This window comes from Dermacentor variabilis, chromosome 1 (assembly GCF_050947875.1).
Source record: "Dermacentor variabilis isolate Ectoservices chromosome 1, ASM5094787v1, whole genome shotgun sequence".
NCBI classification, from domain to species: Eukaryota; Metazoa; Arthropoda; class Arachnida; order Ixodida; family Ixodidae; genus Dermacentor; species Dermacentor variabilis.
Window position 1 is genome coordinate 109,681,639 of NC_134568.1, and position 19,859 is coordinate 109,701,497.

The 19,859-nt window shown below is 44.6% G+C and overlaps 1 protein-coding gene across 1 annotated transcript in view; it reads left to right on the forward strand.

Moving 5' to 3' along the window:
* The window catches only part of LOC142582806 (neuropeptide SIFamide receptor-like), a 122,049-nt gene extending 104,848 nt beyond the window's left edge, over nt 1–17,201 (forward strand). The window contains exons 2-3 of the mRNA XM_075692859.1: nt 7,497–7,596; nt 16,340–17,201. Coding sequence (XP_075548974.1) covers nt 7,497–7,596; nt 16,340–17,111 — 872 coding nt within the window. The 3' untranslated portion in view covers nt 17,112–17,201. The remainder of the gene's footprint in view (nt 1–7,496; nt 7,597–16,339) is intronic.
* Nucleotides 17,202–19,859: the final 2,658 nt, after the last annotated feature.

Here is a 19,859-nt window from a genome sequence, read left to right on the forward strand (position 1 = left end):
CTGTATTCTGCAGCCAGTGCGTGATCACGGGATCAGCCATTGACCATTGCTATTTGCTCGTAAGCAACTTCTTAGTCTAGCGATTTCTGATGAGTTCTGTAACATAATTTTCTTGCGTTAATTTACTCGAATACTAAAAATACAGAGTAATGCAGACAAAATTAATATAATTTCCTTCCACAGGTAGTTTTGTACTGTGTTAACTGCTGATCGACAGACTCGATAAGCATAAGCTGGAGGACATTTTGCGGTTCTCTAGACCCTAAAAAACCTGTATATAGAATATGGCAGGTTGTACGGAGCCTTTAGGCACCTACGCAAAGTACTGAAGATTATTGCCAATTACTCGTAGGCACATCCACCTCACTGGCATCGCTTTCGAAAATATTGCGACCCCCCGACATCTCGTGAAGATCACTTCGATATGCCGTTCACTATGCATGAGCTGGACGCTGCAATTGCTGCCTCCTGACGATCGTCCGCCCCAGGACCTGATGACATCACTTACTGTGCTCTCTGTCACCTGAGCCAGGAAGCGCGGGAAGTCCTTCTGCCATTCTACAATTACACCTGGGACACCGCAGCAGTTCCGGGCAATTGGAAGTGAAGCCATATAATGGCTCTTTTGAAACCAGGAAAGTGCACATACCAGCTTTCTTCCTATAGAGCTATCGCTTTAACCAGCTGCGTTGGTAAAGTAATCGAACGCGTGGTGTTGACAAGATTATAATGGCTTTTGGAGAAAAACGCCAGCTTTCAAGACATTATGAATGGATTCCGCAGAGGACGGCTATCGATAGACGACGTTATCAATCTCGTTTCATGCACAGAACAGGAAAAACAACGTCGGCGATTAGTAGGTGCTATCTTTTTGACATAAAATGTGCTTATGATAACGTCCTTCATGAGACCATTCTTGATGCGCTTGAAGACCATGGCATAGGTTGCCGACGCTACGCGTGGATCTTCAGCTACCTCGGCGGACGTACTATTTTTGTGTCCACGGCTGACGGTGAAAAGTTAGCCGTGGGGTTCAACAAGATGCGGTTCTCAGTCTTACATCCTGCAACATCGCGCTCACTGACTTTGGAGCTGAACTTCCAGACGATGGTAATGATAGCGCATACGCGGACAATATATGCATATGGACATCTGAACTAACGCGCCCGCAAATGTGTGCGAGACTACAACGGGCCACAACTGCAACATCGAAACACTTGCGCCGTCAATGCCTGCAACTCTCCACAGGAAAACGTGCTGCAATAGCATTCACAAGTCACAAGGAATTCAATGTAGCGGTATCCAATATTCGTTAACGGAGCAGTGATCCCTGCTTTCACGCAACATTGATACTTAAGTATCGTCATTGACTGCAGCCTATCTTGGTGGAAGCACGTAAGGGCACTGCGAATCAAACTATCTAGTTTTATAAACGTTCTTCGTATTGTAGCTGGACGAAGTCTTCTGCAGCTATATTAGGCGTTGTTTCTGGGAAACATACGATACAGCATGCCTGTACTTTCCAAGATACGTTCAGCTTGTCTCCGGTCATTCGAAAGCCATCAGGCCCAAGCTCTGCGAACATTCCTAGGCCTGCCATGGTGTACATGGACTTCCGGCACTATATAGGAACCACGGACCTATCCAATCCAAGTTTAAATGTCTTGCGAGCGACTTCGAGTTCACTTCCGACTGCTGACTTGACACACGCACCATCCCTTGTCTATAATTCAAGGAAACCGCCCAAGCTGCACGTACTCAAGGTGTATCACTATACTCACAGGGGTATCATTCCCTCAGGCTTCCCACCTACCTTCATCTCTAAAGTGCTACCCTGGACAGTGCAAGGACCACGGGTGCGCCTTTACATACCTGGGATTTCAAAGAAGTAGCGTATCCCTTTCTATGGCCTTAAACAACTCACTCGCGAATCGATGTAAACTCTGTATATTGCGCTCATGCGAGATTACACAGCAAATTATCGGGCTAAACCAGACCATCCGCACAGGCGCCTGCGAGAAATAAACTCTGACAGGACTTCTCGCCTTCCGGCTAAAGTCAAGCGCTGCCAAGCAAGCATGCTTCATCGGATTCGCTTGGACGTCGCCTTCACTCGACGCTATCCACATCTCATCGGCCGTGCGAACAGCCCGAACTGTAAACGCTGCCACGTGCCTGAGGCCCTCCATCTGTTTTGCGACTGCCCTCTCTACTGCGCTAGCAGGCACTGGAAGGTCAACATTGAAAATACTATTTTGTCTGCAATGTGTGACCGTACAGTAGCATCAAAAGCAACAAAGGCTGCTCTGGACTACTTGAAGATCACCGGACTAGACACAAGGCTTTAAGAAAACCACTGTGCTAGCGTTGATATGCATCCCTTCCTTCTGTACTCATCATAATCTGTCATCACTCCTATTTGTCCCCTTTCCTTTTCCCCCTGTGCAGAGTATCAGGACAGAGCATGCTAGCTCAGGCCGACCTCTCTGCTTTTCTAATAAATTATCTCTCTTTCTCAACTGCTGATGTGTAATCTATGTGCACAGTATATTAGCAACTTATCAAGTTGCTAATATATTTTGCTAATATATATGCTAATTATAATATATATTTTTGCAAACATGTAGGGTTTAGATAGAGCAAAAACAACTGATACAAGGCAGAGAGGTTAATCAGATTAGTTGTCCAGTTGGCTTCTCTGTACAGAGAGATGGGGTGCGGGCAGAAAAGTTGAAGAGAAAAGTAAAGAATATCGCAAAAAAGTACATCCGCACAATATAGTTTTCTTAGTCAGTCTCAATATTAGCCATTATTGCAGTTCTCCAGACAAGTTTGCAGAAATTTTAGTGGGAAACAACTATGGCATAGTGCATCTGTAATTTTATTTTGACGTGCATAATGTGTAAGATGACTTCATTTGTGTCAAATCCAGAGACAAAGGAAATAGTGTCGTCTTCGTCCATTATAACAAACGCGTCATTTACAGTATCAACGATGTCATTACCACAGAAAGAAATGACCGCAAGAAACTTTCCTGGAGTATGCAACAAACAATTTGCTTGGAAGAACACAAATGTTTTCTTAGAGCATCCCGTTGCCTACGCTCATGAATACCGAGCCGATTGAAACAACGAATGCGCCATACCACGTGTTTCATAGACATATAATTACTTAACAAATTTGGCTTGTGCTTACGAATTTAGACTTTGCTTAATGGTTAACAAGGAGCTGAGCAGACCACCGGATGTTTTCAACGTGCACCTGAAACATGGTACATGGGTGTTTTGGCATTTCATCCTCTCGCAATAGCTTCCGCGGCTTGTTTGTTTTGTTGGTGCGAGAAGACATGTACAGGGCACACTTTATTTAATTGTGTTTATGAATACAGCATACATTGTTGGATGGCTTAATTCCCTTTTCCATTCATCAAAAAAAATATTATGAAAAAGACATGCACACGGATATGCACCCACTGAGCTGGAGGAAGCGAAATTTCAGTGATAAAGCCAAGTTCACCTTTTTAATGATGATATGTGTTGCTAGTCAGCCCAGTGTGTGCACGTGTCTGTCTTTTAAAATCGAATGGTTTCAGGGGTGTTGCGTGCCAAAACCAAGATATGATTATGAGACATGTCATAGTAGGGGACTCTGGAATAATTTTGAGCTCCTGGGGTTCTTTTACGTACGCCTAATCCGCAGTACCAGGGGTGCTGTTGCATTTCACCCCCATAGAAATACGACTGCTGCGGCCAAGATTTGATTCAGGCCTTAGAGCGAAATGCGAAAGCCAGTACGCCACCACGGCGTGCGTGTGTCATCATTCGTCACTTCGCACGCTGTAACCGTGTGACGATGAACCGAGCAACCGACAAGGCTCTTCGCGGAGGCCGCTGTCGCAACCCTGTATTGCGATTTGATGAAACTATATGAACATTCTCCTCAATCAGATATGCCTGGACCTTAGCGATAGAACTCAATCGCATTTGAAGAACAATTATTCTCATTTCGACACTGGGGCTGTTGTTCATATTAAATGTGACGGTGGGACGGTACAGTATAACAGCTAAAATCTGTGCACCATGAAATTCCAAATTCAGGAACTCGAGGACGCAAAGAACGTCATTAAAAGCAAATTACAGATATCAAGGACAGACGTCAATAAGAATGAACGTTCCAACTCTTAGAATATAAACTAGATTCTCTTATCTGCTTGCTGTAATCCACGCGAATAAGATTATACAGTCCTGACCTAGAGGGGCACATATCTCTCACGGTTGCTGGAATATACCACAGTTTTCTCAATAAGGCCCTCTGCGTTAGCTCGCTTTATTTTATCGTCCTCTGAATAGAACCGCGCTATCAAGGAGCATTGGTGAGTTCGTGCAGCCGTATAAGTATGCCTGACATGGACCAGCACTTATTCCAGCGGAACTCATAATAAGCGGAAAAACCGGGAGACATCAGTAATGAGTTGGCAAGGTTCTGCAATCCGTTTCCAGCGCATTTTTCGAGTCCCGTCTGAAACGAGACGCAGTAATGCTTTCTAATAAAGTGAAACGTGATATCACGGAATATGAGTAGTTGTAGTTGCATTAATAATAAATTATGGCATTTTACGAGCCAAAACCACGATCTTAGTATGAGGCACGCCGTAGTGGGGCACTCCGGAAATTTGGCCCACCTGGGGTCCTTTAACGTGCATCTAAATCTAAGTAAACGGGTGTTTTCGCATTTTGCCCCCATCGAAATACAGCCGCCATGGCCGGGATCCGATCGCGCGACTTCATGCTTAGCAGCCCAACACCATAGCCACTAAGCAATCACGGCGAGTGGTTGTAGTTGTGTAAGCACCAGCAATGTATATGGACCATGAAGAGTTATGAGATTTTAGTGCGTTTGCCAGACATGGCAACAACTGTGGCATTAAGCTTGTATGCGCTTTAGATCAATGTCACGTTTCACAGTCGGAACTAACGTTGTTGCCTTCCTCGAAACTTCGCCTGCATTTGCTGTTGTTCACATTGAACTGTACTGTTGCCCATTATAGGACCCTGGTGGTCCAACTTAATCCGTTGTCCACCACTACGACGGGCGTCATAATCCGATCACGGTTGCCGCACGTAAAACCCCAGAATTTATTTACATTTTAAACTGCCTGTCGTGATGTGCTTTGTTTGTGCTATACGCAGGGTGTTTTGTATAACGACTGCGTGTGGGCTCACATTGATGGTATGATGCAGAATAACGCAGCGTTCTCAATCCCAGAAAATTGAATGTTCCTTCATAATAGAGCGATTTATTGGTAGGGCTACCTGTCAACATAAATTTTTTTCTAGAGTTCTCGTATCATGTTCGGCTTTTGAAGCCAGATATCTATTGAAACTGTAGACAAACTCGCGAGATGCAGCGAAGGTACCGTATGGATAAAAATGTTGAGATTTAATATATAGCCGCAGTGCTGCATTCGCGACTATAGCGTTCAACTTCGAAAGATTAAGCCGTGAGCCACGCCTAGATATTTATAATTCCGGTTGTAAATCCAAGTAAGCGTTGGCTTGCCTAGATTGAGGAGTGCGTTAAAAAACCCAGTTGTTGATAGTGAAATCCAAAAAAGTCGCAGTTTCGCTTGAAAGGCGAAGCAGCGATTGCGATAGCAAATTAGTGGACAGGTATACCAAGTAACGATAGTAGATTTATTGGCCGCATAAACCTGTAAACGTTTTTATAGGCATGCTATAGACACGGACAAATTTCTGTCGCTTTGAAGGGAAAGCTACGGGCGCGTAGCTGCTGCGCATGTGTTACTGCCACTCCGTGGTTACCGCGCCAAGTAGTCTGGCAGCGTTTGACAGTGATTTTGGTGGCTCATAACAGAGGCGAATCGATGCAGCTTACACGCGCCACGGTTTCGCATTTCCCCAGACGCGGAAGAGAAAAGCCGTAAAATAAGTAAACCCTTGCACTCAGAGGTGTGTTCTGTCTCACTAAAGTGTTGATAATGAGGTGTTTTGGTTTTGTCTTCCCTAGCCTAATCGAACGTGGATTAAAATGCGAGAGGCTTTTTGAGAAGCGATCTCAATTGTGAGCGCTTTGCCTCTGTAGCTTTCCCTTCATAGCCACCGAAAGTTGTCCGCGAGTATAACTAAATTAACAAGCATTTTCACACGCGCGCACAAGACAACATAAACACATCTCACTCGGTGATCGCGGAAGCTCGCTGCCAAACGCTGCAGTGAAGAAACGTGGTAGCAGCAGCGAGCGAATTGATCTTCGTGCTGCCGCTCGCATCAACGCGAACTAGGTCGCGAAAACAGGGCGCAGCACGGACTCTGTACCCGTCGCAGATTGCTTATATGATACAGCGGCCCGGCTGGGCCGTGCTTGGGCCACCCGGAGTAGAACGCGCCCCCCATTACTCACCCTCTCCCCGAAGACTTGAGCGCGACGAAAGGCGTCGCGCTTCCTCCCCGCTTTCCGCCGTTGCGCGCGCGGGATTGAGTCGCGATGGCCAGCTCACCTCGCACGCTTTCACTCGCACATGCAGTATATGGCGCACGGCGATGATTTTATTGCACGTGGACTTTATACGGAACCTCTCGGCGACGCCGACAACAGAAATGCGCCTGGAGTGTCCGTATAATTTCCATCCCAATATTAAGCAAATAAGTTTAAAAGAAATATGGTTAGCTGCACAAAAATTCCGTGCTCTTCTTAGTTGGCCACCATGCATCGGCTAAAGTAAGTTCACACAAGTGACTACATTATGCTGACGAGCTTTACGTGGTTGAGTGCTGCCGAATCGAATCACGCTGCACACAAGGATCCGTTGCGGGCGAGCTCCTAGTGGTGTGATTCGTTGCTGCTTAGTCGAGTTACGCTCGTTTGCGGGCTTAATCAGCGATCAGGCGCCAGTGGCGTGTCGAGGAATGTTTTTCGAGGAAGGGAAGGGGGGGGGGGGGTGCACGCAGTTGACCGGGGACGGGTGGAGAACAGGAGTGGCTGGGCAGACAGCACCCTGGCACACAAATTTTGAGAGGGTGCGAGGGCACACGCTTGGTGTGCGCCCCGCTCCCTGGCTACGGTCCTGTTCGGCATAGTACAAACTGTACAAACTCAATTCAGTTCACTTTGAGAGCCTGTGCATAATATATAGCAGCAGCCCACCTAGAAACAGTCGTGTAGTTGCAGATGTTGTTTCAGTCCCCAGAGCAAAGTAAAAAAAAAAAAGACGGGCCGTGCTGTTGATTAAGCTTTTTAAAATAGACTTATAAAACGTCAAACTACCGCGTGACATGTTTTGAAACATGCGCAACTTTTCGGTCCGCTTTCACGTGACACGTATAGTTGTACGTGATACTGAGGTGTCATTCGCGAATTCAACTCTCTCTACCTCTCTTTCTCTCTTATTATTATTTTTATTTTGTTCAGTCTCTTATCTATTTCTCCTCAGTGACAAAAGAGCTTCGCAAATTACTTCTCTTTTTTCATGTTTACAGCTTGGCTCCTCGGTCTGTTCGTTTGCAAGAGCGTCTCATACCTGCAAGGAGTTTCCGTTTGTGCATCCGTCAACACTCTGATGGCCATTTCAATTGACAGGTATTGTTCTTTTTTTCACTCATATTTTCTTTCAGTTTGCAAGCTGAACTCCTCTGTGTGACAGTGACGTCCGATCAGAGCTTCTGTAGGACAGGTTCTCCCCCTCTGAAAATGCAGGGTCATAATGCAATCCCGGTGATTCTCCTAATTATAAGCACCCAGAAAACCATTTAAACCATAGCTATAGCGTGGCACATGTCTCGATGAGCGTCAGTACTTTGCGGTATGCTAAGTTCTATATTTGTTTCTGCTGTGTATATACTGCGACAGTATGTGAAGTTTGGCTATACTGAAGAGCCCGATCAGCCAAAGTCGTAGCTGAAGATACACACGTATAAAAAACACTACACGAGAGAACAGTAGAAGTAGAAAAAGTAGAAATAATCAAAATCTTTCACAATTTCAATGTGGGAAAAATATTCTACATACACTCTACAAATATGCAAAGAACATGATATAAACTTCCAAATTTATGCAAATCACGCGTAATGCAGAATTAATGTATGAGCTATGACAAGCGCGAGTAATATCTGCTCATGTGTATGTAGGCGCATATGCTATGCAAGCAAATTCTCATGTTCACTAAAATGTCAAAGACAATCCTAGAGCACGATCAGTGCGATAAAACAAGAGATCAACGGTTCCATTAATGCGTATAGCTTTATAGATTTCATTTTATCATTGCACTAGTGGGACGCTTGTATCCATTTTCTAGGTTGAACTCAGTTATCTTTGATCGCTTCAGGTGGCCTCAACGGTGGTCAAAGGTTTCTTTCTTTGCTTATTTTGTTTTTCTTTTTCCAGTCGCTGCCTAGAGCCGCGAAATCTTGGTTGTGGTAGCCGCAGAGATTACAGAAAAAGATACGTATATGAGTAAAAGACAGAAGTGCTGAAGCAATAACTGCGTACGAGGCAATATGTTCCCGTCTAAGCGTATTGAACGCTACAGTTTGTTGGCAATAGTATTAGCGATAATCTGAAGGCACTGATAACCAATTATTCGGTTCTCTATACCCCTGAACAAATCTTCGTTTTGTTTGCAGTTTGCCCATAGTATTCACAATCTACAAAGCTGGAAGTAAAAACGACCCAAATAATATTATTCCGATTTCTATTTTACCTGTTTTTTCGAAGGGCTTAGAAAAAGATCATACACAAGCAATTGTATGGTTTCTCATATAAACACTCGCTCATCTCGATATCACAGTATGGTTTTCTCAAAGACAAATGAAGTGAATTGACTTTACTAACCCAAAAAGAATTTATAACTACGGCGCTTAATGCAAGATATATGGTCTTAGGTATATATTAAGGTTCACAAAAGCCTCCCCCCCCCATTCGATACTGTTCATCATACCACACTTTTAGCTAAGCTGGACCAACACGGAGTACGTGGTCATGCAAGCCAGTTATTGTATTCGTATCTGCAACATCGATCTGAGTACATGTGCCATAATCATTTAAACTCAAAAATGAAACCTTTCCCACATGGTGTGCCACAAGGGAGCATTTTCGGACCACTTCTTTTGATTGTTTACATGAATCATCTTTTTCAGACCACTGAAAATATCAAATGAATAGGACATACAGACGTTACCACCATTTTTTCACAAATCCGGACACACTCGTACATTATGCAAACATTGTGCTCCAGGATATTGCAAACTTGTGTGATAGAAACTATTTAAGAATTAATGCTAAAAAAACACGCGATCATGTTTCGCCCAAAGCATAAGGCCCTAAATCTTGAAGACATGTTGTGCTTAAGAAGTGAAGAAATTAAAATTTTAAATGAGGTTAGAACACTAGGAGTTATATTTTCAGAAAATCTATTTCGGAACAAACATGTCGAATGTCTTTGCGGAAAGCTAAACAGATTAACGGGACTGTTACATAGACACCATGTCTTGCCTACGACTGTGAAACGAACTGTGTATAACTCACTTTTTTTTCTACACTAAATTATTGTCACCTAGTCTGGGCAACAACATCAAAACAAAACATCACTAAACTAAAATTATGTCAAAAACGAGCAATTCGAGCTGTAGCTAATCTTTCCTCCAAAGAACACACGTCTAAATAGTTTTACGAATGAAAAATAATGCCGGTTGAATTCATTTATTCATTTCGTCTAGCATGCATGTACAGAATTACGTTGAGAATGGGAAATATTGATTATGTTGATTTGTTTAACCTGAATTGTCCCGAAATTCCCTATAACAAGAGACATGCTGAAATTTGGTTAACACGCTTTTGTCGTACTAATTATGGACAGCAATCTGTATCCTACCGTATTGCTTATCTTCTAAACACCCTAAATTCAAGTGCATTAAACCGGGATACTATGTCTCCTCGTTCCTTTTTCACTTATTTCCTTTCGAAAAATCCCGCTGTTTTATTCTTGTACTTTTTTTTATTATTGTATACATATCAGTATGCATGAGCATGTCTATTCCGACCTATATATACGCATGTCGTCTATTTATAACAAGTTTGATGCGTCTGATGTATTCATTTTTCTTTTAATTTTATTTTTAGCTGCATTGTCATAGTTTCTTTTGTGAAATTATTTCGTATGTACCTCTCTGATACCGTTTTTCATTTTTTGTGCTCCGCACACACAAAAAAAAATTAAAAATTTATTGCCTGTACATCCATGTTACTGTTTCTATTTTTTTTTTCACATTCTCTGTAAAGTGCCTAGACTTATGCTGTCATGTACCTATGTTACTGCTGCACATTGTCGAATTGTACCATAGGGGGCCGGCCTTAGTCAAGCTGCCGTAATGCAGCTTTTTCCCACCACCCCCCTTTCTCTCTTTGTTGAGAGATGAAATAAAGCTTGATTTGATTTAGGTATATTGGATCGAATTTATTTACTTTCTTTTCTAAGATTTTTCTACGTGCTGAGTGACTTACTCGTATATAATCCTGATTTCCGAGCTGTGTGAACGGTGGTTGCTGGAATGCTATTTTTTAAAGCAAGAATCACTATTTAAATCAATGAATAGTCGGTGGTACATGAAATGGGCAAGCTTAACGTGTTATTACTCTATTAATATTAATCTTGAAGGCCAAACGCTGTCTTCTGACGTGTCTGCTTTTTAGTGTTTGGAAATTTGCATGTCACTACCGCGGTCTTGAGCTATACTTACTGCGATCCACAAACCTTAAGACAACCCGTCTCGTATTAAATCAGTAGTTTCATTATCGTGCAGGTAGGTCAAGTTCGGTTTTTCTGATGATCCATCAACAGCTTGATCGATACAGAGCATCTGCCATTGCATGGATGGGCAAGTCCGCTCGATGGATAAAAAAGGAGTGAAATCGAGGGAAATTAACTGTGTTGTAATAAATATACCTGTGACCTTGGATCAGCTCTCCTGAGCAACCAACGTTAATAATTTAAAGTGTAGTTAGAATTCGGAGAATAGAGGAGGAACTTTTAGCCCCTATCCAGGAAGCTGTTTGTTCGTTAGTGCTCTTTTTCATGAGCCGGTGGCTTCTGCTAATAGCATGTCCAGTATCAGGATCGGCTGGAATTTTCTCTCACAACAATTACAGCATAAGCGCTTGTTGTGAATACGGGCCCTCATTTCCAGTTCATGCCTTTCTGCTTTAGTGTAGGTTGCATCATCGTCCTTTTCAAGGGCAGTATTTCAACAAACAGGGGCTGTGCCCTGTTTGATACTTGTAAATACTAACGGCAATGCTTCAGGGAACTTCCACATGTCCGTGAACTCCTACTCAAAAACTGTTCGTAAGAGCAAAATCCGGCCAATCCAAGTTACATAAACCATACTTGCGGCGTAGCTGTGACGTCGCTCATAGTGACACGTGACTTCGAGAATTATTCAATGCAACATCTGTTATTTGTGTAATTTGTTGCTTCGATCGGCGAGTTAAAGTTTAGAAAAATAATAAAACACACAATCCAAATGTCTGCGTGTTTTTGTTTTACTTCGCATGGCAATAAGAGGGATGTATTTCCGTTTTGTCTGCTCGTTCCCGCGTTGTGCAGTCACGCGCACAGACACCGAAACTATGTCATTTTCTACAGTGTTCCAGCGTGCGATCATGCTCTGTGTGTGAGAGAGAGAAGCAACCTTATTTGAAGCCTTATTTGACCAAGGGATTCGGGCACGTAGGTCCCAGGGTCACCGCACAACCCCTCTGCACCATACGTTTGTAAGTTCATAAAGTCCGGTGACGTGGACGTCCCGGTAAGCAGCAATCTTCTGCCTGGCCGGATCCATCGATCCCATTCCTCCTAGGTGATCAGGAGCTCCGGGCCCCGCGCGGGAGGGTCCGCCGGGCATTCAAGGAGAATGTGTACAAGGGTAGCATGGGAGTGAGTGCATTGAGCCCAAGAAGGAGGTCTATGTTCCTCGTGGATGCGGGAGAGTAAGTAGGGAGAGGGAAGGGTGCGGGTCTGAAGGTGGCGCCATAGTATTTGGTGATCCGCTTGTGTCTGCCTCAATGTTCGTGTAGCACTGACTTATACCGCCAGTCAGGTGCTCTCGGGCACCGAGCGCAAAATTGTGCGCTGCACGATATGACACAAACGCTACAGCTCGCGTGCGACGCCTTCAGCGGAAGTGCGCCATGCAGCAAAAAAAGGGACAAAAAGGAAGAATGCGCGGTCTTTGACGTATGCGTCACGCGGTCCGCGAGCTCCGGTATAGGAGAACGCAGGGAAGTAATTTCGCTTGCGGTGGCTAGACGGGGCAAGTGGAGAGACTGTTATGTTGGTGGTGACACTTGCCTCCTGAAATCGTGGGTTCGCGGCACTGAAATATTTTTATCTCGGCAATTAATGAACCAATTTAGAAAATTTATACGGTAGAACGCTCCCTAGAGGGCACGTACAAATTTTTGCACTACACCATTCCCTCGCACACCAATAGCCTATCCCCCAAATAAAGACGATTTTACTACTCGAAAACCACATGCACCGCATGCCTCCTTCCTATGCTCAATTAGGCATGCATGAGCTTAAATGGCTGAGATAAATATAGGGCGAGCAGCCGATAGTTCATTGGAAGATCGTAGTGTTGGCCTCACCCTACGTCTAGTGTGTACTTCCAACAGCGTGACTTTAGATGGAGCTACATGGACACTCAAACGGCAACAAAAGCGTGCAGCCAGTGGCCCTTTCCCGGAGGTTTTCTTTTCTATTTTTTATTCCACTTTCCCAAATTAAACCGCCTGTGTTACAATGCGGTTAATACACAGCGTGAGAACTCTTGTAACGTGATACTGGCTGCAGGATATCAAGAAAAAAACTGCGTCAGCAGGCGTGGGCTCTTGACTTACAGCCGTTTCTTCACGGCAGCATTCGCGTGCGGCGCCTGCAAACGTCCAAAATGCCGCTCACGTACCAGTCTCTTCACCGATCGAGTTAACAGGTCGGTTCACTTTCCGCGCCCAGGGGCAACCGCTGTGGGCACAGCACAAAACGCCAGTGTCACAAGTTGGCTCATGATGTCGCATTTCTACGTGCAACAAAAATTAGTACAGCTGAGTCTAGAGCTTAAGGGTCCGTATAGTGACCGGGACTTTACAAAAGAAGTAGACAAAATAGAAAAGAGATTGTGCTGAAGCAGTATGAATAGCGAAGAGAGAAACATTTTACGGAATGTACATTTTTAATTGACTCCTACAAAGGTAGCTCGCTGTGCAGCAATTCAAAATTAGTCGGAAAAGTTAGCATTAGAGCAAGAAATAAATTAAGAGAAACGCGATGGACAACGATGCAGGCATATATCTATTTGGGGCGTATAATTGGAGTTGCTTTTGACCGTAAATCTCATACGACTCTAAATCTCAGTTTTACGCCGGATTTCCTATTCACTGCAATGCACTGCAATGGCCAGCGGTGTTGCTATATTTCCCAACGGTGCGCATATCTGTGATGACCAAGAGTGACGCGTGAACCTCAGCCTCTCCGACATTGAAGAATTTTTATTGGGCCCAATTCCCGAAACTTTTCTCTCGTAAGTGTTCTTTGCCGTTGTTGCGCCACCTTCGTTAATGATATGTCGAGCCTCAGAATTTGCAGAAATTTTCTCACTAACAATTTTAGCGAGTCCTGGTATCCGAAGAACGTCTTCACATCATGTCTTTAGGAAAATGAAATGTCCCAGGCTTCTTCTCCAGCTGTATTCATCAAAACCGTGTCTTTATACGCTCTCCCAACTTATGCTCTGTGCTTATTCTCTCCCAAAGAGGAAAACAGGGCGCACAAGCAAATCCCGATATTCTGCAAGAAGCAAGAGCAGCAAGTGAAAGAAATTAAAGATAGCAGTGGACGGCGTAGAAAACCTTTTGAGACACCGGCGAGCCGTTTCCGCAGAGCGTATACAAATGCCTATTTGCCATGCGCTAGAGTTTCCGAGGGCGGTTTCTGGGCTGCTAAGGTTTTGCGCGCAGATCTGGAGCCGCCTGCGCGGCCGTCGAGGTTGGCTGACCGGCTCGTGTGTTTCGACCGGTCCGTTCCCCAAGTCGGAGGCGCCTGGCCCTGTTTATACATCGCGCCCGGTGGGCAAACAAAGCTTACTGGGCCATCTGGTCAGGGGTGTTTATTCCTTCACCTTGGCGGCTCGATTTTCACTTAGCTACCAGTTTCCCTGGCGCGTGGAACAATAGGAAACTACACTTTGGTTGCAGGCAGAATTCCGCTATAAGAAGGCTCTGCTTTTGTTCACCGCATTTTGCGACGTTCCCTTTTCGGCCTGAGGGAAACCGCGCCCGCGCTGGTGGTCGGGGGTCAAGAGTCTTCGAAACTCTTGCTCTGGTTATATATACCAGTGCGCACTTCTATATGTCTTTACCGTCACTTTACCGCTGTCTTGCACTTAGACAGAATTTCAAGGCGAGCTGTGGGTGCCGTGTTGACACTGACATATCCAATGTCGTGCCTGAGGCAGTGCTGTCGCAATCCGCTTCTCATGCTGGCTCTTGCTTTTTTGCCTGCGTGTACCTCGTAGTTGCCGCTTGTTTTTCTTGCCAATGAAATATGGCATGCCTTTGCCAACCTCCCGGTAAATTTGCGCAATTGCAGTTGCTTATGTTGCAATAAAGTCATTGCCCGCAGATATCTGCGCACTGCGAAATAGAGCAGATTTTTGTAGTGTCGGTTGGCAATGGCTATTTCAAGTTAAAGCAACAATCATCACCATGCAGGACTCCTATGTTATTGCAAAAGTTTTGGGGTTTCCCTGTTGCTCGAAGTTAGAGCCCCTCACTACGAAATGTAATATCAAATTACACGTCTAAAAAAAAGCCTCGCTGAGCCAACATGTATTGCACCCTGAGAAGCAATGATGCAAACCTATGGTGACGTTCAGGTGTCCATAGGTCCAGGACGTTCAACTTCTGAGCTCAACGTTTTCCGTCATAATGAAAGAATAAAGATGGAGCGTTTGAGTTTTGGTGTCCAATTCTTTCAAACAATAATAATAAATCAGAGATTATAAACTTTACGGACATGCAGAAGGGGTAAATAAAACGTACCTGAGCCAACAATGAATGAGTTGCTCGAATAATATATAAACGATGAAAAAGTGAATGGCTGCCCACGCATGCACTGTGTTAGCCTCAAAAGCGAGCTTCTCACAAACTTCGGCAAGAGCCCAATGAATTTCTTACGACGTCAACGCTGTCCTCTGACACCTACTGCGACAGATATTATGACAGTTTTTTAATATTTAAGTCATCACTTTATCATCTCACTCTGCTTTGAATGGTGGCGAAACCTCACTATATCTAGCGTTTTGTGCTACCAAAACGATGATCATTCGTGCGCGCCACATCCTGTGCGCAAGTACAGCAGAGGGCGGGAAATGAAATGTGAAAGAGCCCATAAAAGGAGAGCGAAGATGTTTCTCAATGACTTGAGTGATATTTTACACATATCGACAAAATCTAGGATTTAACCAAATTTTTTCTTGAAGCTTAAATAAATGTTTTGTTCCTTAAACAAAAGAAATAAAAAGCAAGGCAATCCTAGTTGCCTGTATAGGCCCGACCTTCTTAGATGTTTCACTGGTCTAGGGTGAGCGAGACGGCCTGTACGAAATTACGCGTAAAGAAATTGGCGACCGATGTCGTAATTCATGGTCGACTGCACACAAATAGAGAAATGGGCGGGTGAGAAAATGTCTGTGACGTTATAACGCTGAAACGGACGAGGACAAGGGATGCAAAAGGCGACGCGCTGGAAGCCGTGGCCTTCGAAGAAACGTCGAAGCAAGTCTGTGTAACCCGCAGTTTCGTGCCGCATGAATCCAAGGTTTATGTGAACAGACCATTCGGTCTCAGGAGCGACCAAGGCGAGGTGGGATGAATGACACGGAGCCTGTTGCACGAAAATTCAAATCGATCCTCCCCTTCTGTATGTGTTGTGACGGGGTTCTTCTTGAATCAATAAGTGAGGCTCGGACGGATCAGTTGCTGGCTGCTTTTGCAAGGCTCAGTTCGCCTGCGGCTAGCAACAACCCTTTTTCTTCGGAAAGAGGAAAGGGGCGTGTGCTCACGTCCATTTTAGCGCTTTAGGACAGAGATGAAGATAATGCAGTGCTGGGGCACGCGATGATAGAAATGGTGAGTGTTCAGGCATGATGGTGCTTCTGCATTGTGGGACTCAGTAAATAAACAAAATGCCTGCGGTGTCCTTCGTAATCAGCGAAGATGCCGTTATCCCGAACTTCCATAGTAAAACACTGCTTTCTTCCTTTTCCAGGTACTACGCCATCTGTTACCCCATGAAGCGACAGATTAGCCTGCGCACGTGTCGAGTCGTCATTGCCGTCATCTGGGCATTCAGCCTGACCATTACGTTGCCGTGGACCTTCTTCTTCCGGCTCATGCCCATGCTGAGCGAGAGCGAGACCACGCTGCAGGTGTGCCGCGAGGACTGGCCCACCGAGGGAATGGGCGTGCTGTACTTCATCGTTGCCAACCTGGTGCTCTGCTACCTGCTACCGCTCTGCGTCATCACGCTGTGCTACGTGTTCATCTGGCTCAAGGTGTGGCGGCGCCGTCCCCCGGGCGAGGCGCACGACTTCGGCGTCGAGAACATCATACAGCGCTCGAAAATCAAGGTGGCCAAAATGCTGCTCGTCGTGGTCGTGGTGTTCGCCATCTCGTGGCTACCCCTGTACGCCATCTTTGCGCGGCTCAAGATGGGCGAGCCGCTAGCTGACGGCAGCCTCGAGCAGTCACTGATCGAGGTGGCCGCGCCGGTAGCTCAGTGGCTAGGCGCCTCCAACAGCTGCATCAACCCCATCCTGTACGCCTTCTTCAACAGCAAGTTCCGCATGGGCTTCAAGGCCATCCTTTTCCGGCGCAAATGCTGCTGCTGCTGCTGGTGCTGCGACGGCGCCAATGGTGGCCGTCGTCGCTCGGCGGCCAGCGTTGTGCGCCACGAGCTGTCCTGCAACCGGCCTTCGAGTGTGAGGACTTCCCAGGCCGTGGCACGCAGAAAGGATTCGGGCCTCTCGCATGTGTTCTGACTCTCGATGCAGAGGAATGCCACAAAGATGTAGCTGCAAGGTCAAGCACAAAATATTTGTGTTTGCGTCGTAGTATGATATGTACACACACAACGACGCACACACAAATTCAGTTCATTGAGCTTCCATCTTTGCACAGCAGCTGCGTCTCATTGAATTGTTTAGTAAGGTTTTGTGACACCAGCGTCTTGCTTCTTACAGCGTCTTATTCGGCGGCGTTGTTGGGCCAAGGAAGGGGAAGAGTAAGACGCCGTTTGAAAAGGCCTCGGTGCCTCCTGTCGTCGTATAGTCACACGCGAATATTTGCCAGAATGTATCATAGCGATTTTTTTTAACAGATTTAAAAACATGAACATGGCAGTTATTTTTTCACCTCTTCATCTGGATTTTATAATATGCGAAAATCGCCTTCACGGGAACGTCTGGTAGCTGATTCAAGAGATTCACTGATTAACTTTTCACTTATTTGTTTTAGGGCACATATTGCTAACGCGAAATTGAAGCGTAATAGTATTGCAGTAATTTTTCCTGAAACGGACTGTCTACTGTTATTCATGGACGTTCTGTTTTATAGCGCGAGAGAAAGCCTATGATCGGAAGCGTTTAAACTTGCGTGGTTTCTTTGGAAAGCGTGTAGAAAGTGTCAAACCAGAATTTTTCAACCTGCGTAGTCTCTTCTTGAAACCGTGCACAGACGCCGACAACACTGACTACTAGAATCGATGGCAATCTCACAGGTCATGCATCAATGCACCTCTGAGTTCACCGTAACCCAGTTCGTTTGCATAAGGCGGCATCACTTTTCAACGCGCGCTGGCTGGAAACAAGAAATAAATTACTCACTCAAAGTAAAGCTAGCAGAAGCTAATGAAATATAATTCATACAAAATATCGTATCGAAAGGAAATGAATTTCCCTGCGCGGCTTTTTGGTTACGTGGCAATACACCTATTGGTGTATCACCCTTGCTACATGTCGTTCTTACTCCGTTTTCAGAGGCAAGTTAGAAATATAATTACTTATTTGTGGGATCAAACATGCTCATTTTCGTCAGTATGAGACATAATGTTCTCATTAACACCACAATCCAAAGACATCTTCCAATTGGTAGACAGTCCCTTTAACAAAAATCCCAAGACTACGAACACATTCAAAATATCTGTCCTTAAAACCTGCTAAAATGATTTGGCGTTCTAGTTAGGATTGTTTCAAACTGCTAGGGGCAGGCTTTTGGAAATCTTTTGCGCGTATGTCTTAGTAAATTTTATTCGCTAATATATAGAAACTGCTGCTACCCTTAAAATTTCTGTTTATCAGAGGTGACTTCACTACTGTGTGGCTCCAATTTCTCAATTTAAACTAGAACTTTTTAATTAGCCATGTTGCAATCAAATGACTGTGATTTTTGTGCATTGCAAGTTGTTGTGGGAAAAATGTGGACCTCTTCATGTAATCTCCTGAATAAGCCCAATTGAACTATATGTTCCTTACCATTTTTCAAAAACCTGTCCGAACTAAAAAAAATATATAAGAAAACCCACCCTATATAGCAAGAAAACACGTGTTTGCTTATGACCATGGAACCACTTTTATAGAAACATTTGCTTGGCATGGAGCAGTTTTGGATTTTCTAACCTGTAATCTGCAGTACGAGAACGTGAACTATCAAAGAAATTGTTCTGCATCTCATCGCTTAGCCTTCAGGAGACAAAACTTATAATCAATAGAGAACTCATAGGCTTTATTATTTTAACAGTTTAGAGAGAGAGAGAGAGAGTGATAGCAAAGAGAGGAAAGGCAGGGAGGTCAACCAGATGAGCGTCTGGTTAGCTACCCTACACTGGGGGAAGAGAAAGCAGAAACAGAAAGAGGAAAGCGGGATAGTCAGCCATGGATATTGTTTTTAAGAAAGATACCTGTAACGCTTACGTTAAAGTTGAAGCTGCTAATAAAAGTTTTGGTATGAAGCCGTGTTTCAATAGCCGAATTCAACACCTACTCGGAAATCTGCACGAATAAAATATTGAAAGTAGCAGGTACAATGAATGAATGTTTTTGAACGTGTAGCATTGCAAGCGGAGTTTCTTCTTACACGTCTCTTGGAAGTAGGAATTTGGAAGCAAGTGTCGCTACAAAAAAAAAAAAAAGAAAAAGGAGCTAGCGTTGCAAAGAGTCCTGTACAGTCCAACATTATGGTCGCATTAGAACTAGAAAATATACTAATTCACTGACATGGGCGACTTTAATGTTACCTTGATGCTCACTCAGGCAAAGCAAAGTGTCATATAGAAATGATAGCAAAGACTATAGGGGATACAAGACAAGATGCACATGATGTTATTATGGTATAAAGTTTGTAAACAGGGATAAGGTGCCTCAGAAAGGCTGACCAACGTTTCGATAGGAGGACCTATCTTCGTCAAAGGCGGCCTCGTCATCCTCGGCATGTTAGTTTTAAAGGGTTAGTGCAGTGACGTCACGTGCGGGTGTTGTCGCTGGCGGCTGGTTTTAAAGAGAGAGACTTCAGAGGAAACGAGCGCTCGTCCGACGTCTGTGAGCTTCGTTCCCAAGACGAGGGGAAAAGAGCGGGAGAGTGGAAAAACGGGAGAAAAGAAAAGAAAGAAAAGCAGACAAAAAAAGGAAGAAAAAAAAGGGGGAGGGGGCAGCCAGGGCGACACCAAGACAGAAAAAAAAAAGAGGGGAGGCAGAAAGAACAAGAAAGATAAAAACAAAATTTTGAGAAAGACC